Raw genomic sequence first — 24,265 nt, forward strand, 5'->3', positions numbered from 1 at the left:
TCTGCGTCGATAAAATTCACACGAATGGCATTTCACGTCAACGTTTACATCAAGGCCTTCCTTTAACAGTTTGGGCTTTGTGCGTTTAGATATTAAGTTGCAATGTAGCTACATTTCATGGTAAGGGGGCAACACAAATGTCGCTTAGCATGCGGCCTACGGTACGATCATGTTCAAGAAAGGAGCTTAAAGGCCAGTTTGGTCCAAATCATGCATGGGTAAATGTACATTTAATCATTTTTTGTAGAAATGTTGTCTCAATTGTTTTTTCTTAATATAAAATGGGATTATTTTGTTTTTTTTAAAAGGTAGTTTTTCTGTCATGTCTTATTTTATTTCTTTTATCTTTCTGAATGCTATTTGTTAGGTTTGCAAAATTTGTATTTTGATGACATTGGGGTGGGGAGGGGTTGGACGGCCAAGAAAAAAATTGTTACGCAGCTAAACTTGAAAAAAATATTGAAAATGATAATAATTAATAAAAGTAACAAATATCCTGCAAATGTCTTGTCTCTTGTCATCTGGGTTTGTGTCAGATTTGAGCATATTTGATTGATTCCTAATGTAACAAGGTTGTACACTAAAACACTGTTTTGCGCAAGTTTCCATATGTGACAGGTAAGCACAGAGTAAAAATAAATGCATTACATCTATGTGAGAACGACACCTGAGTTGTGCTGCGGCGTTTGCCGTGTTTTGGGAGAAACATTACGTGATTATTCCACAAGGGGGCAGCACTGAACACGCCAGTGCAACTCACTCCCGACCTCAGGTGGAGGAGGAAAATAAAAACCTCATGTGCAAGCAATCTCCCGCTGATGATGTGTCATCACAAACTTTTGCAACAAAAAATGGAATCAGCCCGTTTCGACGGAAGTATAACTTTAGACGGTATGTGTGCAAATGTTTGCTTTCCTTGCAAGACTGCTTTTGTAATGAGCAATATATTTATAATTTCAAAGCAAAGTTGTGCGTTGAAAAAAACAGTACAGTAGGCCGTTTTGCATGCAAGCGCCCCCCAAATTCAATAACGCAAATACATTATTTCTATTAAAACGTAGAAAATATGCAATGCTCACTGAAAATAAAATCATTTCATTGTGCTTATTTATTGGGTTGGGTAATTAATTTATTGCATAATTCATCATAAAATTGTGCGTTGAAACTGACAGTTGGTCATGTTGCATACGAGCACGCCAAAATTAAACAATTATTTTCATGAAAGCGTAGAAAATATGCAATGCTCACTGAAAATAGTCATTTCTTTGTGCTTATTTATTGGATTGTGTGCTTTTAAGGTGCATGGAGAGGAATTGTAGGGCTTGATAAATGGATACCTGCATGGCCACTATCGGGACGTCACCAAAAAGTAAGTGGCTCTTTTTTTTTTTGGGGTACGAAAGCGTGCAACTGCAAATGTGGAATAAGCAATGTCGTTCGACATGCAACTTGAAATGTCAACATAGCCCCCCGTGCAGAATGTTTCCTCCCCCCACATTGACGTTGATCACATCACAGTTGATAAATCACTTTTACTTTCAACGCCCCGGGGTTGGGAACTTTGACAATCAACGTAGTCGGTGTCATCATCTCATGTTTAGCATTATCTATTAATCTGTGTGTTTATTATATGAACATTGATGAGAGTTTATTAACTCTGCGCCTGGAGTGAAATTAAGAGGCAACGGGGTATCATTTGGATGTGTGCGTGTGATGATGATGATTTAGCGCAGATAGATGTCAGACTGGAATGCTAAGCAGCCCGGTGTCTTTGCACAGAGGTCATCACAGAGCGTTGGATGTGCATGTAATTATGATGACGCTGCAAATTAATAAGCAACATCAATGAAAATGATGCTATTGCAAAAAAAGAGAATCATATTTGTGCTGTAGTACCTATAAACAGTTGGAAATGTGTCCAAGCTGGAAACTTGTATTGAAAAAAAATCGAATAAAATCCCCCTATAATAATAATAATAATAATAATAATAATAATAGTAATGATTATTATTATTATTATTATTTCAATGACAAACAACCCAAATAAGTATTTCATTAGTGATAGTGAATCATAAATCTGCATATTTATTGTTATTTTTTAAATCGATGGCACCAAATATTAGTAAATGCTCTCAGTCTGCTTTGGGAGCAAGGTAAAATCAATAGTTGAGAATGAGATGACGACAGGCTTTACTTCTCCTCACTCGCCTCTTACTCCATCCATTATTGAGTATCCCTTCAGGTCAAACAACACCCCCTCGTCTCCTTATCCTTCGGTCTTTCATCCCCAAGTCTGCTTCTCTGTGCCATCCTCCATCTTTGTTTCAAGCCTCCTTCCAAATGTATGATGGAACGTATGTTTCATTTTATGTTGGAACTTTTTATAACCGTTCCCCGGAGGTTTTATTGAAATTGATTACTTTCTTTGTCTTCCCCTCATCTTAATTTTGAGGGCTTTCACATTGCTTGAAAATTCACCAAATTATGCAGGGTGCGGGAAGAGAACATTTTTAAAGAAAGATGAAGTTCACAAGCCTTTTTAGGGTCAATTTCAACCACACATATTCAAGAGAAAATAATTCATAGCTTCTAATACTTGAGAAAGTAGTTGAAGGATCTCTTGCATTAATGACCCCCCCCCCCCTCTCTGAGAGCACTGAGCAGACAACCGAGCACCCATTTTGTTAGCACTGTGAGATAAATCCAGCTTCCCCGCCCTCAAAAACAAATATCCTCGGTCTCCGAGCCATTTAAAAAGTTTCACGATGGGTGGACACATAATTGATCATCCTTTAGGCCACATTGCAAACACACTTCCAAAATAATATAGTCCCCCAATCCCCCCTTTGTCGTACAACTCCAATAATTTGGAAATACTGCTTTTATTCCCAACAAAATGCAACTTTATTCGAATGACATTTGTGTGCACGTAGCCCCTTGTGCACATGTAATTTGACACATTATACATTTCTTGCCTGCCAGGCTACTTATTACCTGACAAGTCACTGTGTAGATCAGGGATGGGCAAACTTTTTGTCTTGGGAGGCCACATTGACTTTTAAAATTTGACAGACGGGCCAGGTCAGCACAAGATACAATACATATAAAAAAACAACAACTGCATTTGTTAACAGTACATATCAAACATAAACAGAAAAAAACATTGAAGTATTAACATACTTTTTTAGTGAGAACAGTGTTGTTGATCACCCATTTTAGCTAGTGCCCCGAAGTCTGGTGGTGATTCTGTTGTGGCAATTCTCAGAACAGATCTGAGGTGTTCATCACTCATCTGGGATCTGTGGGGTGCTTTATTGGTGTTCATCACACTAAAAGTCTGTTCACACACATATGTAGAGCCAAACAACACCAGCATCCTCTGTGCCATCTTCTTAATGTTTGAAAATTTGGCTGTACATAATGAAGCATAAAACTCATCCAGTTTCAGGGCGTTGAACTTGTCCTTTAACACCATGTCACATTGGAGATCAATCAGTTCCAACTGCAACTCCTGTGGCACCGTTTCCGGGTCGTGTGAGAAGGGACATGACACCAGCTGAAGTGCCCTGTCAATTTTTCCAAAATCACGAAACCGACGGCAAAATTCCTCATGCAGGTCATCCATTGATTTCCCATATTTTTTCACATGGTGCGGGACCTCTTTTAACGTAGCCAGTGTGGGGAACACAAAACGGTCGCCCCCTGGTGTTGAAATGCCTGTCATTACGAGTCAAAATGAAATAAATGCAATCATTCACATCAAATCTTAATTCAGTACCAATCTTCGGCGGGCCGGATTAAAAAGACCAACGGGCCGGATGTGGCCCGCGGGCCGTAGTTTGCCCACCCCTGGTGTAGATACTACTTGGTTACCACGGCAACGCACACCATGCCTGCACCAAAGGAATCAATGGGGGTGGTCGATGATTAGTGTGTGCAATGTTTTGATCAAATAAGGAGTGTGAGACGCATTTTCATATCAAACGGTGGTGCCTTGTCGTGCTTGTGAACTCAAAAACGTTTAATGTCACTCCCAGTTGAAGTTTATTGTCAGTCTAAAGATAAAAAAAAAAAAAAGGCAATTACAAGTTTTTGCTAACAAAAAAACACGAGACATGCCACCAGTGTCGCTATGTTGTAAAAGCAGTGGCTAATGTCATACCAACAGTGAAGCAGCACAAGTTGACAGACAATACTAACAGGGATATATTCTTTATCTGATTGATAATACTGTATTTGTTGCTCAAATATTGACATATATATTCTGTCAATTACATACTATTTATGCGTAATCAAGTTTGCATTTATTTGCACCTTCATTGATTTCTATAAACAGAGACATTTTATCAAAACATGTCTTTAGAAAGCCACAAAATCTAATATTACCATGATTACAGCTTGCAGAGAACAAACACACACACATTTAGCCACACAAGAAAATGTAAAGCCCTCCATCTCGCGCAATCAATAGCAGCCCGACACTGCCTCATAACCTTTAAATATGAGCAAATAAGTCTGCGACACAAGGACACGCACACATGGCGCCTCCTTGTAATCAATAGCCATAGATCAAAACCCACGCTCACACATGAACACACCAGGTGTGATTCTATACATTCTGAACAGACAGTCATTTTCCACCATGATGTGATTGATGACCACATTGACGTCGCATATGGGCCATCTAACCCACTGAATCGATTTGTTGTGTGCGTCGGGCTGTGTATGTGTGTGTGTGTTTGTACGTTTGCGTTTGACCTTTTGCCAGTGATTAGCATTCTTGCGTGTTGGGAATAATCATCGCGCTGTCAATCACGTGTAGCCGCGTCAACGTGAATGGCAGAGATATTTGATTTTTGTTCTTAGCCGGATGTTAACTTGTAATAATTAAAGAGTTCTTTTTTTAAATATGAATTCTGACTAAATAAATTCGGTGCAGTCCAAATACATCTGATCGGTAAAAATCGGCAGTATCGAGAGACCACGTGGGACTGCACTCTAAATTTGCACTTGTGTGAAAATTTTTAATCACGTCCCAAATATGAGGAATAAACTCTATCTGCGCTTAAGTAATTGTGGCCATCATTTGGATTATCGGTGCATGTTATCGACCTAGGCGGGCTCATCTGGTTCTCATCTGAGACGCGTAATGGATCTATTCTCCTCCTAATGTGTCACAAATAGAAAATCTATGTGCGTCATAAATATCGAAGCTGGACTGTGTGTGTGTGTGTGTGTCATATGTATGCGTGCTTGTACTGTATGTCGGCATTAAATTTATATTTGATCATTTATAGCTCGGCATGGCTGTTGTGCTTGTTTCATAATTAATGCGCGTGGAAGGATGTCGTCGTTAAAGCTTCCTTGAATGTTTGCATCCCAGCGGAGCGATAGAAGTGCTTATAAGGGAAAGCGATGTCTTTGGTTAGTTGCAGCCAATGCCCCGTGAGCGTCCCCATTTTATGTGGCTGTCAAAGGTGGGACTTGATTAAACCGTTGGCACTCATTCACGCGCATAACCGCATGTGACCTGTACATCAGGACCGGCTTCTTCTTAGCTTACCGTGCTAGTAGATGATCTGAGAAAAGTCCTTTAGTAGGACAGCTCCAGTGAAAACATGCCCATTTGTGGTCTTGCAATTTCCCTAATGAGTGAACATCTTGGACAAGAAGCCCGAGTGTTCTTGGACCGGCTCGTGTCGTAAATCACTTGTGTTCTTGCTGACACGGAAGATTATTTATGCCGCTTGGTCGCTCGGCCACACCTGATTCTGCAAAACGGGCCGCCACAGTGTGGCCGTTAGGCGGCCATCGGGCCTAATGGGCGTGACACGGCGCACTTGACCCGTGTTTACTCGCCGATGCCCGTCACCCATCGACGACCACCCTAAAGCCCGTGCTGCCATTTTGCGAGGCGCCAAAGCGCACTCGGCACTTTGGCTTTGAATTTCCTACTTGGGAACTTGTTGCTAAACAGAAAGCATCCAGCAGATTGAACAAACCAATTGACAATGGATCAGAGAAACGGCGTGGCACGAGGTCAGACTTGTAAAATGTCAGATTTATTGTTGTCTTTGGAGTTGACACCAAAATGCTATACTGCATCCGGCGTCATGCCTCAAGTACGTGTGTGCGTCATTGGCAATAATAAACACATTAGTTGCCCTAATGATCCCTCGATGCTGCCCCAACCTGAGCCGTCCCCCGTCAGGAGCCTGACGCATAATCATAAGTGCACATGCACGTCCTGCCACCAGCGCAACACATAAAAATCTCACTTTAATCATCTCCCCTGCCTCGCTCCCAACTGTGGGAAACAAGCAGTAGCAGCCCACGTGGCCTTCCCCTTTTTCCTGCCCTCATTAAATATGGAGCATCCGAGGGAGCCGTAACGCGCAAGGACGCGTCGCCGCCGCTCGCCGCCTTCCTTGTATATGTCATCCGGATTTAAGCGCGCTCTGTTCTCGCGTCCCGGCTAAGAATTTGCGACACCTTGCCAGTGTAGCATAGCTTCAAATAAATCCGACACGGTAACACAACACGTCTTGCGATCAAATCCGGCGTAAGCCATCACCGCAAAGCTTCGGTCGTGTGTCGAGACACCTGAGCAAAGGAACCGTGGTCGCAATTAAAAACAGCTTAAATGAAAAATGATGTCAGGGATTGGCCCTTTTTGCCTGCGGCAGCGATAATGAGGTCTGAAATGTACCATTTGTGGGGCATCGGTGACGTAATTATCAAACATGATCCTTGGGGTCAAAGACGGATACTGAACTGAGCCACGCACCAGCACCGAGGTTTGATTAATTTACAAAGTGTCCCGTAGATGCTCGTCGGTACCATCACGTCCTTCCTTGTAAGCGGGCCTCTTAATTGACCCGTGCTCATTAGCCCATCTGAACCCGAGCCCTCCACTCTGGAGGTCGCGAGAGGCGCTGTCCGCTAGGACGCCGGAGTTCCTCAATTAGAAATCAGAGTGAGACTTCCAGGCTTTGATGCATCAAAAATCTGCCCCGAGCAGGATGGTCATCTTCTTAGCATCCCGCTTGCACGGTGAATGGCACCGATGGGACAGAGTCGTGCTCGATTTCTATCTCCTCGTTCTCCTTTTAGTTTGCACTCTGAAAACAACAGAGCGGTCGGGTGCGTTCACCTCATCTTGACTCGGCGGCCTTCGCTATCACTGAAGGAGTAAATGGCGCTGAATGTGCATTCTGAGAGCCTCGCTTAGCTTTAAATAAAAAGACTTTCTAATAGTTTTGGGCTTTGCCAAGGTAACTACACGCTCGGCTGCACAGTCACCATAAGCGGAAAATAGACGAGCCCGAGATGACACGCGCACTGGCGCGCCGGCGCACACTTAAAAGGGACAAAGAAACAATTTCCAGCCACTTCTGATGAGACAGCGTAAACTTTAACTGATATCTCGGTGCTGAGAAATAATACAAATGCTTGTATTTCCATAAATAGCTGGAGGCTGTTTACTTACTCAACTGCAGATGGGTGAGGCAGGAGATGCTTATTAGCATCAAATGCATTTTGAGGATAACATTAAATAGCAGCTCCCCTGAAACCAAAACGTGGGATGCCTTGCTTCCGCAGGTGCTGCTGTTTTGGTTGGCAACAGAATTCCAATGGGCTGAGCAGATTTGAATGGTGTGTGAGTCCCAAATAGTGTTACAAATCTTTGAAAGCGCAGCTGCTCATTTGAGGGAAGTCTTTGTTTTCTCAAGAGGACGTTGCTCCGCGCATCTCGAATTTTCAATCGTTTTCCTCAACGAGGAGGCGGCCATATCGTTTCCAACGTCCGAGCGAACATTTGCTAGATGGCCATTGAGCGCCTGTTCTCCGGGCGGCGTTTGTTGAATAATTCAGCGCGTCTATCAGTCAAGCATTTTGGTAAATATGACGCGGCGGCGGCGGCTCTGTCATCTAACGGAATGATGCGCGCAATATTCATTTGTTGCCGGCGCGGCATCATAATCACCTCATCTCCCTGCCCTCCCTCCACCACCACCACCGAGAACTGAGCCATGGCGGCCTCTCGTCGGCCGCTGTTTGTTGTTTAATAGCGGCGTCCTGGTGCGTGCGTATGCATGCGTATGCATGAGGCCATCCGCTGCTGTCTATTACACCCTCTGCTGCCTTTGTGTGTGTGGGGAAATCAGCCACAAAGTCATTTCAGATTACACCCCCCACCCCCTCAAAAAAAAGCACTCGTTTTCTGTACTTCATTTCTCGATCTGATTTGCATTAAGCCTCACTTGAAAGTGACATGGAGTGAAGAGCACTGCTTGCAGCTCATGCATGTAGTATAACAAATGATATATTCAGCAATTAAAACAAATCAAACCTTCCCCAAGCTTTACTTTATATGCATAGTTGACTTTCTTTAGAACTAACAGTCATTTAAAATAAAAGGTAGTTTGTTGCTGTCCAACTGCTGCTGTATCTTCACTTTTGTTATTTCTCTCCCAACGAAAAAAAGTTCCCTTTGCCAGCCAAAAGGATCATATTGCATCCCCACATCTTGAAGTGAATTATACATTGCGCTTCTAAAAGGAAATCGCGGTTCTCAAAGACAACGCGCAGGGTGAGACACTGCGATGCGTCACAGGCCGCCTTTAATAATGCACAGCGTCGATTCCCTCCGAGTCGCCCGTCACCAGTAACAATGTTGATTGTTTCATCTGTGCAGACAACAAGATGTCCTCACATGGCTTGTTTTGCCAAGTGCTTAGAGGTGATTAACTATAAAGCAGCCTGGTTAGAGGACATCAACTGGATTTATTACGATTTGACATTGGTGGCTTTTGCGCTCTATCTGGAAATATTGTGTTTTTCAAATGATGCCTTGTATTGTCACGTAGCGCCTGTTTGTTGCTTGTTTGCTCCAGCGCTGCTTATGCCTCATGGATCATTTAAATACAATATTGCAACATGCGTCACTGACAAATTGCTGGCAAACGAGTCCCCGAGCTCCTCTCGGCTTCCTCGTTTGTGTTTGTTGTGTAGCTGTGTGTATATTGTGGAGAAGTCTCAGCGGAATATGTGCACATGGGTCATATGGAAATGTTCACGTTTGTGTCAGACCGAGGGCCGAGAGGTCACTTGTAGGGTCTACACGCATGATGATGGTGTGCATCATTAAAAGCTGACAGGAAGTCGAGCGGGGAGAGAACTCTGCGGCAAACATAAACAGCAGCACCTACAGATGGTGCATTTTGATCAAATTATTATAAGAACCATTTTGTAAAAATGCAGTTTGCCTTCTTAAGTGCTTCCTCAAACTAGTGCATCGACAGATTTTTTTTTTTTTGCGTGAGAAGGCAAGTGTGCCGCGAAGAGCCTCTGCCTGGGGGGGCGGGGGAGCAAGAAATGGAGTTTGTCGTCACGGGAATCAAAACGGCGAGATGAAAGCATGGCGGCACAAAAGGAAACATGTTTGAACTTGCCGTGATTATTCCGCATGCAAAATTATTGCAACGGCTCATCATCTATACATGCATATTGGATCACAACCAAATGGAAAGATACAGAGAGACTGCTGCTCTATTTGCATTGATGCTAAATTCCTCATCTTGTCGCATTTGGGTTCGTCGAAGGTTTGTTGAGAGGATTGACGAACTGCGTGTTTCATTGATATGCCATAAGACTGGGAACCAAACGAAACGAAGGAGGAATTCTTTCCTCCGTACTTTGCCTTCATTTAACATGACGTCCCGTAGCCCGCAGGAATCATTTGTATATTCAGAAACAATTCCTCATCTTTTTGTACAAACAAATCAGTCTGGATGAGCACGTTGGAAGCACTAGCCGGTTCTCCACTATACTCATCCGAAATCTTAACGAGCACATTTTGTGTTGGCGGACTCATTAAAAGCTATTAGTGTCATCCGGAGACCCCGAGCGAGCAAATTTGAGTCTCTCGGTCCTGGCAGTCAGGTGGCTTCCAACATACCAATGCTTTTGACCCCAAATGAGAATATTTGGAGACCCCCAGGCTCATTACAGCGTATTAGTACCTCTGTCGTGTTGAAGGGAAAGAAGCGCTTTGCTTTCGGGGCGATTATCACACCTGTGCAGTGCAGATCACCATTTTCCTCTAACGTGCCTATTGTATCTTTTTTTGCAGGTCCGAGTTCCCTCTCGTGAGGCTCGGAGACAAACGACGCCAGAGCTAATAAGGTGAGCCAAGCTATATTTGGATCTAAAACTTCCCAACGGCGTCAAACAAAATCCGCCACTATCTTGTCTTTATCATCCCGGTTGGACTATTTTGCCGCCACCCGTCATTTTGTGTTTAATTTTGCCGGCAAAAGGCTTCACCTCATAGGTCAGTGGAAAGTGGGATAATTATCTTTTCTTCCAAGCGTCCTCTCTCATCCTCTTCCTTTTGGCTGCAACTTCCTTTCTCTGATTATCTGTGTCGACACTCTTCCTCTTTCATCCCCTCGTGCTCCCTCGTTTTCTTCCCAACCCTATGTGTGGTTTTTTTTCATCTTCCATTAATCACAATGTCATCCTCCTATAGAAAATGTAGTTAACAGACAGATGACTGCAATCAGCTCTGGTTCAGCCTCGGGTCACCCGCTACATATCTACAGTGTATTATGAGTCTCTGTGTGTGTGTGTGTGTGTGTGTGTGTGTGTGTGTGTGTGTGCGCACGCGCGTCGGCACTTTTGTGTCTTTTAGTAAGGCCGTGATTGACGTGGGATCTTTCATGAGATGCAATGCAGTCTTATTAAATTCCACAGGAGATTGCACCAATCTGCATATATCAGGAATATTGTAAGTGTTTGTGTTCTGATAAATCAACCTCTTCAAATGATCCAAGACTTAGTGTATACAGATTCAAATGATTCTGGACAAGGGGAGGGACAGAAAAATAAGAATGAGCCTCAAAGCTAAGACAAACAGAAGATATAGGGATATATATATATATTTTTTTGCAAGCCGTTAGTTTATTGTGTACAGCAGGTGTTCCACAGGGATCAATTCTATGTCCCTGATATATTTCGTAAGGCTTTTAGAAGCAAGGGTTTTCTCTTGAGTGTCAATGACGAATAACAAGTTCTAAAATTCTAAATGTCACAATTTTAGGATGCTAAAATGATTGATTCGCACTGCACAGAAATAAGTATTACTCTGGTAGATCCCATGTGAAGGAAGGATGAGGAAGCAAGGCAAGGAAGGAGAAGACGTGTGGAAGTGGAGATGAAGGGAGCATGGGCTGAGGGTGTTGCAGGCATACAAACAAGGAGAGAGGTGCTTTGCAGCCCAGATGGGTGATGGGAAACTATCAGGGCAAATGTGGCCTATTTGAGCGTAGATGAAGTCATTTGCGACCGCGCCACACTCTTGGCTTCATAGCGACAAGCGCTGCAACACAAAGGGCCAGTGGGGATAATGGGAAAGCCGGGATTTCATCTGCACCACCGACAAGGATAAGACAAATGGCTGGATAGATGTGCTTTGCTGTAATGGAGCCTCACTGCTGACAAAGTGGCAAAGTTGGACTTCATTTTTTTTTTTTTTCTCAAAAACTCAGCTGAAACATGTCAAATGTATTGCTCGTTTTACCGAACACTACTAAATATCGTTAATAAATTTCATGAAGCTCAAACTCTGTGCTGCCATTAATTAGTCATTATAATTCCACAAAAGAGCTTCTGCTAAATTGAATTTGTTGTTCGCACTGAAAACATGTTTTAAAAAAAAAACTTATAGATTAATTCATGTGACAAGTTTTATCGCATTTAAATGCTTTTCAAACTACCATTGCTGACTCTTCATATAACACTTCATTGTTTTTTTGTTTTGTTTTTTTTCCTTCTCCCTCTTTCAAAAATGTCCCTCAATATGATTAACAATTGCAAATTTTTACCATTCAAATTCCAGCCCTGTTTTCCGGCCTTTGCGGCTATTTTCATGAAGTGGTATGTCGCGAACGTATTTGCATGTGACATTTCCTCTCTTCCTCTCAGCTCTCCTTCCTCGCTGACACCTCGGCGTTGACACATGACACCAGGCAGCCCGGCACGTACGACCTTGTGCCTCCTCTTCCATCCACTCTTCCCTTCTGTTGCACATTTTCAGCTCTGCAGTTTTCAATTACGCCGCTGACATACAGTATGTGTCATGTCATCTTCTCTCTCCTCACGTGCCCATTCCGCTCCCTTCTTGCTTCTTCTTTTCCATTCTGTCCCCTTCACGACTTTCACCCTCCTATTTTGAGTTGTCCTGCGGAGGTGAACCAAGCCTCATTGGTTGAATAACAATTAACAGAAAAAAATAGTTGCATGTCTAAAATATGATTTCCACGAGTCGCACCTGCACGAAAGCGGCTACACGAATGAGCAAGTAGACAACACAGTAAATCAAAGACACTGACCACACTATTGCTGAAGTCGGCGTTTATGGGATGCACTTTATTTTCCAAAGCGGCTCGCTTAATATGGACATCAATCACGGAACAAGCGCTTTAAGCCCTTTAAATCCCCGCCAGCGCGTGGCGTTTCAGCAGAGCCAGTCACGTGACTTTGTCAAAGCTCATGTGCATCCAATAAGCAACAAAGTGTGCGCTCGCCTGATTGTTTGTCCTCCGGAGTTCCTCCTTTGTTCCAAAGTTGAACTGACAAGGCATGCGTGGGGAGCTTAGCGAGGCTACATGCTGCTAATTATCAGGTTAAAGCTTTTAATTTGAGGCTTTTAGTAGTGGGCTTTGAGTGATCAAAAGCATTATTATCTGGCTTGAACTGCCAAGTCGCTGCGCCGATTGTTAATTCTGTTCGGGCGCACGCACAGTCACGACCTGCAAGCTAATTGCTGCCGGAGTGAGTTGAAGAGATGACACCGTTTTACCTTTCCTGTCTCGGAATAACCTGCGTTGGCGATACCAATGTCATCGTCAGCAGACCTCATTTCAAATATTTTGGGGGGGTTTCTTGTCCACCTGTAGGGATAGCGCGATGGAAAACAAGATGCGTGACGTGAAAATCCAATGCCGGTCTACTTACGGAGAAGTTATCGTGCAACAGAATGTCTTATTTTTTTGCATTTAACGGTTCGTTATCTCATTTCAGAGCACTGCGCCTTATGTGATTCCTCTGCTTGGTGAAATTTTCTGACGTTAGTCACTGAACTCATAGCCTGATGCTAAAGCTGCTGCGGCCGAAGTATTCCTGCTGTTTTTAGTCGTGTGTCGTTACTAGGACGACCGGCCCAGCGGCTTGGCGTGGAGTGTTAAAGACCACTCAGCGCTCACGGGAAAATAGATTGCCTTCCCATCGCCTCACCTGTGTCTGCCTCAGTACACCGGGGCCCGCTGTAGACCTTTATTTGTCCCCTAGGGCCAATTCATTCTTCTCTCTTAGCAATAAAAGTGGTCAGCGCCAGGCACGCACGCACACACATACATACAGAAGATACAGGCAGCAAGAAGCAAGCAGGGAGACGGTGGCAGGCGCAAAAGAATTTATTAGTTTTGACAGATGGTTGTCTGAGACGAGAAGCACAGTGCAGGAACTTAAATTCAAAGTGCAAGGGATCATGGGTACTGTCAGATGGAATAATACTCACGACAAATAAACGCCTCCCCGCAAATAACCGCCTCCCTTTTCCCCATCAGAGAAACAACAGGTAGTAAGTGTAATTCTTGTAGACCGAGCGCAGCTAAATGCCATCGCTAACCAAAACGGCAGCACCTACCGAGGCGCCTCAAACAGTCTCTCGGTACATTTACTCGTAGAGTTTTAGCCCGTCTCGTAAACTAGTTCTTTTCGACACCGGCTTAATTGCAATATAGCGGTAACATTGTTGAACAGAATCTGAATGTGAATAAACAAACACCCTGCAATGCTCCGATACTAATGAACAAAACTAATTAGAATGACTGCCGCTTGGCTTTTGTGAGCATTAGAGTGCGAGTCCACTCATTAAAACCCAATTTGGATAAAGCTGTGTGGAGTGTTTGAGATATTATAAAACTCCCTGAAATGATTAGGAATCATGAAAAATGGATTTTTAATTGCCATGGCAAAAAAAAACTCTGATAGCTAACGCAGATAAAAGGCTTCTCTGAAATCGAATTGGCCCTCGATAGATCTATCACGGACACTATCGGGTTATTTCACTTATTTGTATGACTATATTGTCATCCATCTTGTTTTGTGACTGCGGTATTTTAGCAATGTCAAAGTGACCTTGCAAAATATAGTTTTTGAAACTAAATCCAGTGGAGGAAGTGATAAAGGTTTTCAGCCTTTGAGAAATGTCAAAGATCAAGCCCACTTCATAATACGAAACTTCATAAAACACATCTTTTTTTATGGCTCCCGTTTATGAGAGCCTCATTTTAATCAGCTTCGAGACCTTCGCAGTAACAAAGCAGCGTCCACCTTGCGGAAAGTGGTTTTGTATGTTTTTACTGCTGTCATATACGGTGATCATAATAACCCTTGTGAAATTGATATTTATTATTTGATCAATTGACCAAATGGTTCCTCCATGGCTATTTGCAGTCTGGTTGTGTCCTCCTCCCACCTCCGCCGCTGCCTGCTTCTGGCCTTGGTCTGCCTTTCACAGTTCCGACCGTGCGCGGATTAGGGCTGGCTGAGCGGTCATAGCATGAGAAGTCTAATCCATCATTAAGAGACAAGAGGAGTTTGGCAGGATTTGAGAGAAGACGACCTGAAATGTAGCGTGACGTGCCAAGAGCGACATGCAAATGGAGAGCATCCGCTGCAAAGGGGTGTACAACCAAACATTTAGAATCCATTTCAGAATGAAAAACAGGATTTCAGCTTCTACCGTCATTTAGGAAATACGGCCTCAGCAAACTTACATAAATTGTAGACATGATACGTGATTCAGAGTGAAATGTAGCCACCGTCACATTATTATTATTATTTTTTTGTCACAGTCGTGCTGTTGTAAACAGAAATTGTAGCGGAGGAAAGGATGTCCTGTTAGCCTTGTTTATGGCGATAATAAAGCATCGGTTTGCCTTGTTTATGGGCCGCAAACTCGACAAAGGTTAGACGGATTTTGGAAGCCCCTTCAACACCCCTGCGGTTGTGTGTGCGCGTTTGTGCATATGTCTTTGGGGCGTCCGTGAGAGTATTGTGCATGTGGGCCGTGTCACAGTGTGGCCTTTAGAGAAAGGTCGGTCTGTTCGGAAGAGGAATAGAAAGATCACGCCACGGCAGGCACACATGAAGTAGCCCCAGTGACATAGATCCGGCGCAAACGACAAAGAAACGGGAAATTGCGCTATAATTCTCCGTACTGCTTTGTGAGGTGGCGGAGGGAGGGGAAAATATGGACCTGCAAATCCGCCCGGTCAGACCGAATCATATTTCTGTAGCACTCCTTTTGTTGTCCGGAGATGAGGCTTGGTGGTGTCACTCGGATACATGTCAAAAATTCATTGCTACTGCCCCCCTCCCTCCCCTTTCCTACTGCCTCCATCCTGTTTCTTGCTCATTAATAGTCTCCTCTCTTCTTTGCCACATCACTCCATTCCAGCTCATTTCTTAGTCAGATGGGGCTTTGCGAGGCAGAAGGTCACGGAAATATCTCTTGCATACACACAGTCATTCTCGCTCACTCACTCGCTCACTCTCACTGGTGGATTCCCCCCATTTTTTTTTTTTACCCACCCAGATGCTCACATTATTCAATGTCCCCACTCCCTCCCTCCATCCCCTTTGTCTCAACAGCAGTCTTTTCTGAATGCACAGCATTTTTTTAAATTTCTCTCTCTGATTTCAGAGTCCAGAGGAACACGCCGTGATGCCTTTGAGCAAAGCATTTCGCTCCACATGCTCGCTATGAGATAATTCATTCCGGGTGGATGGCGGCTAACTTTTTCTAATTTCATGGCTAAATCAATAGAAGCAGTGATGGCCTTCTCTTGAACAAAAGTTCAGTTGATGGCAAATTATATATGGCAGCCATGTTGATACAGTAGGAGGTATTTGGTCGTTTAAAAAAAACAAAACTATAAATAAATATATATATATATATTGAACCAAATGATTGCGCCATACACAAGTTCTCTCCAACTTTGTCTCTTGGGTGCTAAACTACAAACACGCTCATTTTTCCGATGAAACAATAAACCCTGGGAGTTGTTTGCTGCCTGGCTTCGCTTGCCCTCCCTCCCTCCCTCCCTCCCTCCCTCCCTCCCTCCCTCACGGTGGACATATGTACCTGCAGCAGAGCACCGTCTCCTCCGTAATGGGAAGCTGATTATTAGAAGAAGTGAGGCCTCACTGTGACTTCCCAGTGCGTCTCGTCTCTATGCGTAATGTTGTTTATTCACCGCCGCCGCTGCCGTCGCCATCACTCATTAGCAAACATTTTGCAAACCGCCGCTTGTGGTCTTTCACAGCATGTTTGCAAATGGAACATTATGGCCATAAAAGGCCTTCTCCGACTTTGATATTTGGCTTCAGATCCACTGCCACCTCCTATTTAAAGATGGCAAATGTACTTATGCACTTTGGTCAGAATATGAGAAAGATAAAAACAAATTGTCAGAACACTTCACTGTTTTTTTTTTCCCAGAATGGGTGAAAAGAGAATAACATAAATGACAATAATGTTGAAGTACACGTTATGTAATAATGAAATTAAAAAGTAATTAAAAAAGTCCTGTATGTTCCGAGTGCCATGTTAAAGGAGTAGCTAGGGTTGGCCGCCAGCTGAAAGACGCTCGCCCTTACGGCGAACAGCGGCTTGATGGATCGTTCCAGTACAAGTCCGACCACGGCAAGCCCGTCTAAGCAATTAACAGCTAGACTGGATATCTACAGTTTCGTATTGCCAGAGCAGAAAGAACATTTTCGATAGCGATAATTACATTCTTACTACCCACGAGCGTATCTGTAATTCACTTGCAAAGATCCACCACTGAATTGTAACTGTCTGTAATGAGAAAAGTCATACGCATGAATTGTAAAATAGACTTTGTAATTCAGTTTTTACTTTGAAAAATTCAATAACATCTATCTGTCGTGTCACAATTAGGTTACCGATATCACCAATGACAATGCCAACAACTCGAAATGTAATTGAGACTAGAAAGATGTTAGCTGTACTGAACAGAGTTTTCACATATGAAATCTGCTTGCTCCAACAGGTAGGTAAGAGTCCTTATGGCAAGGACGCCAAAGAAATGGAACATCTCAATGATCCGAAGAAGGATCCAAGGATCCGGAGAATGATCCAGATTGCTATTGGCACTGGCGGACGTTAAAAAGGGATCAGATGATAGCAGCGGCTCAACGTTACGGCAAGTCCATTTAACGATTCATTTTTGATGTATGTATGTAAAAAATAAGAGTGGGTAATTGTGTCAAAAACAAAATATCTTGTAGAATTGGTATATTATTCTGCATCCACACACTCCCTGTGCATTGTTTTGAATGACAACAAAAATATTTTGCTAGCTTTAAACCAGCAAGAAATGATATGACACTTAGTATATGGATCAGTGCATGAAGCGCATGCAGCGGAGCCATAACACCAATCCCTCAGATGGTTACTTTTTTGCCTCATTTGCCTTTTTGTAGCCTCCGTGAACAGTACCCGATTGTTATGTGCTCGCTCAGCAACGCTCGCCCATTTGCATCGGCCCGCCGCTCACTTTTTCTGTCACGTCCGGCCACACGCGTGAAAGTGACCTCGCCTTGATCAAACAGCCGATGCGTTCTTCCGTTTGCTGACACAGCCTCTGTCCTATGTCGCTATTGTGTACTCTTTGACATGCGACACAATATATTGTCAATAAATCATCTGATAGCGCGGATGATCACCCCCCCACCTTTAGTATGCACTAGCTAAATAATAGATAAATGAATAAGATAGGCGAGGTAGTTGTTGTCTCAGCAAAGTGCTAAGTCCTTCACGTATCTGATCCGACTTCCAGGGATTAGAAATCCAATCCACAAATAAACTTTGTGTGGCTGGCGGGAGTGTCAGGTAAATTAGCAGCATTGCGGCGACATGCTTTTGAACATTTTATTGTGGTTCATACTGCTGAGAGATTTATTTAGGAAATAGGTGGCTCATAGAATATACTTGGTCATTTATTTCCCGCTTGATGGGTGGGCAGGCAGTCCGGAGTCCCATTTAGTTCTATACAAACAATAAAAAAGTCAATTTTCCATTGGATAGCACCCATTAAAAAAAAAAACATTGATTGTTGTTACTTTTTAGTGTTGGACACTGTTTTTATTTTACTGTATCTAGCACAAAACAGCTGACAAAGCAGAGTTAGAAAATAAGTCCATTCGCATTGGCGCGAACAATATTGAAAAAAAACCAAGATATTTCAATGTGTTTTCTTATTCTTAATGTTGCGATTGCGATTCATTCTGCAATCTTTTTTTCAAGGTCTTTTTACCATTTATTTTGATATGCACAAGCGATACAATGTTTTCGTTTCCACACTTCTTCCCATTTTACAAATTGAAAAAATTAAGAGACCCTCTCTGAAGCCAAATAGTACAAAATGACCATGGCAGCTAATATTCCATTTCTATTCTGATCATTTTTCACCATCTTCTTCCCTTGAAAAGAATGTTCCTTGGTACTAGTCTCACTTGGTCTCCATGCTCGCCGTGTAGTTTAGCACTTGGTCATCTTGCGATGAAGGCGATACAAAGCTAATTGCCGCAGTAGTGCTATCACACAAGTATTGCGTGGCGTATCTTAGCAACAGGCGACTCTGCCATTTCCATGCCGCGCTTTTAAACTCTCTTCTTCCTGGAAATGGCTTCTTAAATGTTGTCTCCTCACCAAAACGAGCAAATGCAAATCGCAAATGTGCGCGGCCGAGCGGCCAAGCTAATTGGCTTCGGCTGAGAGCGGCGAGACAATAGCTGGCGATGTGCAGAAAAATGGAAAGTCACACAAGGTGATGAACAAGCACACAGCATCCCTTAAAATTGAGGTGACGCTCGGCCGGGCCTCAACACTTACAATCGATGGGGGCGGAAATCTATTGTCGCCTGACGATTCGATTCCAGGGTCTATGATTCGATGAGTATCCTGAATATCGATGGGTTTTGAATCAATGCATTTTTTCTTCTTGCGTGACTTCTTAATTTAAAAAGACTAGTTTATGTTGCAACTGTTGGATTCGATGAACAAATGTTAGGGTCACAGTGGAGTTTTGTTCCCCCCCAGCCTTAGTCTCATTGACCTCAAATTTGAACTGTAATGTGAGTAACTCACTTTGACTTCATTAGCAGAAATTTTATCTGTTTAATTAGCAAGTCCAAGTACAAAATGACAAATGTATCAAGCTCAGGAGAGATGGACTTGCTTCCTGTGTAAATTTTATTCACGCTCCCACAATTTCCATTGCACTCATTTTCACACTCAGTGTATCATGTTTGTTTTGTGTGCATCAGGAGGAGCTGGTCGGCCTCATCTCTGTGAAATCAGGGTGGCGTGCTCAAGCACCTGTAGTCGGAAACTAATTCCACACACACTCGCCCGTACACACACACATGCACACTCGGTCTTGATCCGCCGACGCGGCCTCTCAGGCACTCTTTGGCGCGAGGCGGCAGAAGGGCAAGAAAGAGCGAGCGAGCTAGCTAGAAGTGAATTTGTCGTTGAAGTGTTTTTTCTGGTTTTCCTCCAGCAGGCTTCATTCTCCATCACGCGCGCACACTTGTAAACAGTCTTTGCTTTTTTCTCGCACACACACACACACACACACACACAAGTCATCAGGTGGAAATGACTTTGAGATTGTCTTTTCCACAAACACCCCAACTGGCGCCGAAAGCAAATATTTTTCTGACGGTCACAGTTAGGCTTCATTTATTGTACTCTGAGCTCCTATTTTATTGAAATTCTAACATTAGTATGTGGCGTGCATTTGCCCAAGTAGCCCCTGGTAATATGAGAAAACATTTATCATGCACCGCAAACATCGTCATACAATTACAGAGAAACAATGTTCACGTATTTTCAAACGTAGAAGAGTCGGTCGGGGCCACCCTCGATAAACATTGACATTCATTGCACCGATCAACTTTGGAAAAACAGCCGTCCCGCCATCTAAATCTCCCAGACTCAAACTGGGAAATCAACGTTTGAGCATCCCTCTGTGGGGTCGTGGTCGTCTCATATAGACGAGTGCATCCTGATCAGTGCTGAGTGTGCTCGGACCGTAAAACTCGTGCTGTTCACTTGCCTCGGCGGTGCCATTAACACGTGACGGCATTTAATGGCACGCACGCGAGGCCGCCGGCTTTGAAGGCGCTCAAATGACTCCGCTCCAGCAGTCGTCCAACGGAATGCCTCCGTTTGTTCAGGCAGCACGCGGCGGAATCCGACTTTCCGATCTGCTTACGGAATGACAAGGACGTATCTGGTGTGCTTGAGGTATTACTGCAGACGCTCCGGTCTGTTTCTTAAATCCTGCAGATGGAGAAAACGAGGGGGAGGAAGGAAGCGAGGGTGGAGATAGGGCGGGGCGAGAGGGGGGGGTCTTATAGAAGCGACACGGTGAAAGTGAAGACGAGAGAGGTGTTTTTAGCGAAATGAAATTGTTCCTGGGAGTGACTGGGCCTGTGCGCTCCAACCTAATGGTGATGGATGGCGCTCGGCTGCAATACAATACAATGCGTGGCGCACTTGCGCTCTGCACTCCCGTGGCCCTATAGACGGCTTGTAATGCACACTTTGTGATGATGCGAGCGGAGGCTACAGTAAATCAAAGTGTTCTAATGGCATGGGGGATGCGGCCAAATCTCTCTCGGTGCATATCTCGGACATACTTTGCCCAGCTATTGCCGTTGAATGCCACAGCTGTTGAGTTAGAGTGATATCTAATCCGAGATTTGGAACTTGTTGATATTCTCGAAGTCACCGTTATAATGAAGTCAGCCGACTTTGCGCAAAAGGCGGGGTTGCGCGTCAATCATAGGGCGCATAAATATCGAGCATTCATCCTGTCAAAAGCGTATTTTTGCTCTGCCTCACAAGCTAGTCCATTGTGTGTAATTCACAAGATTGGAATCTTGTATGTCAAAGCACTCATAAAATTAGCTCTCAATTATATTTCATGTCGGCAGTATTTTCAACCTTGATGAATTTATTCCCATTATTTCCCATGGGAAGAAAAAAAAGAAACGTTTAGCAATTATGCCAAATGAAATGTCGTAAACTTGGTATGTCAGAAGTACGATGATGAGAATTTGAAAAGAGGAAAGCGTCTTGGCAGGCATGTCAGCCAGCGCATGTCCACTGGGTTACCTGTGAAGACATTCTCTGTCTGTCTGGCTCCAGATCTCCCTTTCTAATTCTCTCTCCCCAGTGCGCCGTTTCTCCCTCAATCTTGCCCTCGTTTGCTCTCGTCAGTACCTTAGATTCTCCTTGACATTTTTCCCATAATCCTTCACGACCAGGAAGTTAAGCCCTGCGGGGGCTGGGCTGACATTTAGGAACTGCTCTCCGCGCTGGATAGCTGAACTCTGGATTTTCATGCAACACACACACACATACAGTCACACCATCTCTACATACCGACTTAATCCGCTGCTTAAATATGAACCCATAGTAGACTTGTGCTCGGAATGCAATTTGTATTTAATTTTTTAATATTAGCTATGAAAGTCTGTTCTGTGCAAAGATGTTATTCTGCTGCGCCCAAAGAACACTTTAGCAGTCTGGCATTTTTCCACCTATAGCTATTTCTAACGTGTAAAGAAATCTCACAGTTGTTTCACCGAAGCGAGGATTACACTTTACAATTTTCCAAGGCGTTTCGTAATTCCAACCCACGCCGTAAGAATCAATAACAAGTGAAATACTTACGCTCGACATTGTGTTTGTCACAGTTCCACTTAGACAAGCAGATTAGTACTACAGCGACAGCTGGAAAGTTGCCTGGAAACTTTTTCAAAATGGATAAATGTTTAACTCTCTGTAGCCTATATCGTATATTTAAAATCAATCTCTGTCCAAGAGACTTTTTTTTGCTGTGTCTGAAAGTCATCTCTGGATTTTAGATCACTTAGCAAAGAAAATAATGGAGAAGAAGAAATGCGCATAATTAATGGTTTACCAGTCCTGCTAAATTCATCAGTTAATGCTATTTGCCTGTTTTTCTTCTTCTTGTTGCATGTGTTCCCAAACATAAAACATATTTCAATCATTGTCATTGAAATGAATTGGCAGATAAGTCATGAATCTGAATGATAATAAAAAATTCGTTGTGCAATATCGCAATGGGCAAAGGCTTTAATAAAAATACGTATCGCCGGTGCCCTACTTTCAACTGTCAAAACAAATCAAGAAGACAAGGACATTTCTGCTCCCTAACAACAAAGGAACACATTTCTGCTTAAGCTTGTTTTTCATTTTAGCCATTTGTAGTCCGATTTCGGCAGTTTTGAGGTGAATATAAACACGGTGGCTCAACATAAGACGACGACGTGCCGTCGTCGGATTAGCTAGCAAATGCTAGTGATAGCGGTGTATGCATTTTATCATTTCAAGTTAACAATAAGTAGGCTGCACACTGGCAGCACCAACGCTGCAGTGGGATCTTGTAGAGACCTGTCTAGTTCCGATTCAATTTTCAGTTTCATTTGAAAGTGGTAATAGTTGTGAAAATCAGTGACGGTGCCATCTGACTGTTTGTTTTCACCTTACAAGACGGCAAAAGCTATCCGGTGTCGCCTTGGTCCTATCTGAAAAGTCGCAACAGCATCCTTCACATCGTAAGAGTCGCAGTCGTAATTCTGCAAGAAGATTGTTGATTTCACACCAAATTGTCCGATCATTAGATGACCGGTCGGAAGCTTCCAATCATCGGTGGTGCCTCCACTGCCCGACTGACAACGCTCAGCGGGTCTGGAAAGACAGTTGAAATTGTGCCTGATATGGGCTTAATTTGCCCAGTGTTTGCCCGTCTTAATTAAAAAACAGGTTTTAAGCCTTTTTGGGCTTGATGGATTCCCTTGCGCCTCGCCTCATTCTCTCTCTGCCTTTTCTATTCTATCGATTCTTCCCTCCTTCCAAATTCCCAACAGCTTTCTGCTTTTACTCGTAAAGGTTTATTAGAAGCCTTTCTGAGTGTGTGTGTGTGTGTGTTTGTGTGCATTCCAGCCCTGATTATCTCCCTGCCTATCTTTCTCCCCCACCCTGTTCCTGATAACAGCCCGCGGTCATGAAAAGTTTTACAGATGTCAGTTGGCAGTCCTTGTCGGCGGGGTTTGCGCATGCCGCATAAGTGTGTACGGGTGCGCGCTGGCAGACCTTGAGACCCGTCAGCAAGTCCGCGTGTCAAAAGAGGACACTGGCATCCTGCCCTCTCGTCCATATCCACATTTCTCCGACACAAAGAATCGGCAATGGCGAGCAAGCTAACGTGGTAGTGGCCGCACCTGAGCTCCCTTTCTGCCGGCAGTCACACCCTGCCGAGTCGGTCAATTCGAGGCCGTTTATGAACACGCTTAAAGCACGAACCAGAATCGCGTGCCGGAACCGTAGGGCTTTTTTAGATGGTCAAACTGTTCCCTCCCATGCCATTTTGACACCGGAAGGCCAGATGGTGTTTATATCCTGAAAGCACTGCAAAGATATAATTTGTCTTGGCATTTCCGCCTCCAAACAAATTTCTGAATCTGTTTTTTTTTTGTGACTCAAGTCATATAGTGTATATTTTGAGTCAAATTGTATAACGTACGATCATTTCTCGTGACGTAGTGCTGAAGCAAAGTGGACTATTGGATGCATTGGTGAAAATCTACTCCAATGAATCGGTGCAGTGTAGAACATAAAGCAAGGTGATAAGGTCTTTCTAGTTTGACCAAAGGTTTAAAATCCTCCCAGCATGCTTGCGAGGTTAGAGTGACATGAAAATGTCACCTCGCCCTTCTGCCTTTACATCCTAAATGCCGTTTCGAGCCTTTTTTTCCCCGCTGCTCCCAAGTTGAAATTTTCTCCGCTGAAGAAATGAGACAAATGAAATGAGTTGATTTAAAAAAAAAAAAAAAAAAAAGCCTGAGCTGCATTCCAAACGCATTCATAACGGTCGATACCAAGTTCACTTTAAGTCGATTTAAATCAAATCGCTTCAACGGTACTCATGAAATTGAATTTTGGGAAAAATAAAAAACGGGATGAGTGCGGCTATGTTAACGCGCCGCTAAGTGGACATTTCAACAACATGTTCCATTCCCTTTAGTTTTCCCCGACGACTCAGACATCATGTGGCATTCACATGGTGAT

The 24,265-nt window shown here is 43.6% G+C and overlaps 1 protein-coding gene across 5 annotated transcripts in view; it reads left to right on the plus strand.

Annotated features, from left to right (window-relative positions):
* The first annotated feature begins 743 nt into the window (after window positions 1-743).
* csmd3b (CUB and Sushi multiple domains 3b) overlaps window positions 744-24,265 on the plus strand; it is a 180,343-nt gene continuing 156,821 nt past the window's right edge. For all 5 annotated transcript variants that reach the window (XM_085900608.1, XM_085900609.1, XM_085900610.1 and 2 more), the window contains exons 1-4: window positions 744-891; window positions 1,299-1,369; window positions 10,136-10,188; window positions 17,148-17,300. In XM_085900608.1, coding sequence (XP_085756734.1) covers window positions 17,276-17,300 — 25 coding nt within the window. In that variant the 5' untranslated portion in view covers window positions 744-891; window positions 1,299-1,369; window positions 10,136-10,188; window positions 17,148-17,275. The remainder of the gene's footprint in view (window positions 892-1,298; window positions 1,370-10,135; window positions 10,189-17,147; window positions 17,301-24,265) is intronic.

The sequence above is a fragment of the Syngnathus leptorhynchus genome, chromosome 20 (genome assembly GCF_054491065.1).
Source record: "Syngnathus leptorhynchus isolate UIUO chromosome 20, UIUO_Slep, whole genome shotgun sequence".
Taxonomy (NCBI): Eukaryota; Metazoa; Chordata; class Actinopteri; order Syngnathiformes; family Syngnathidae; genus Syngnathus; species Syngnathus leptorhynchus.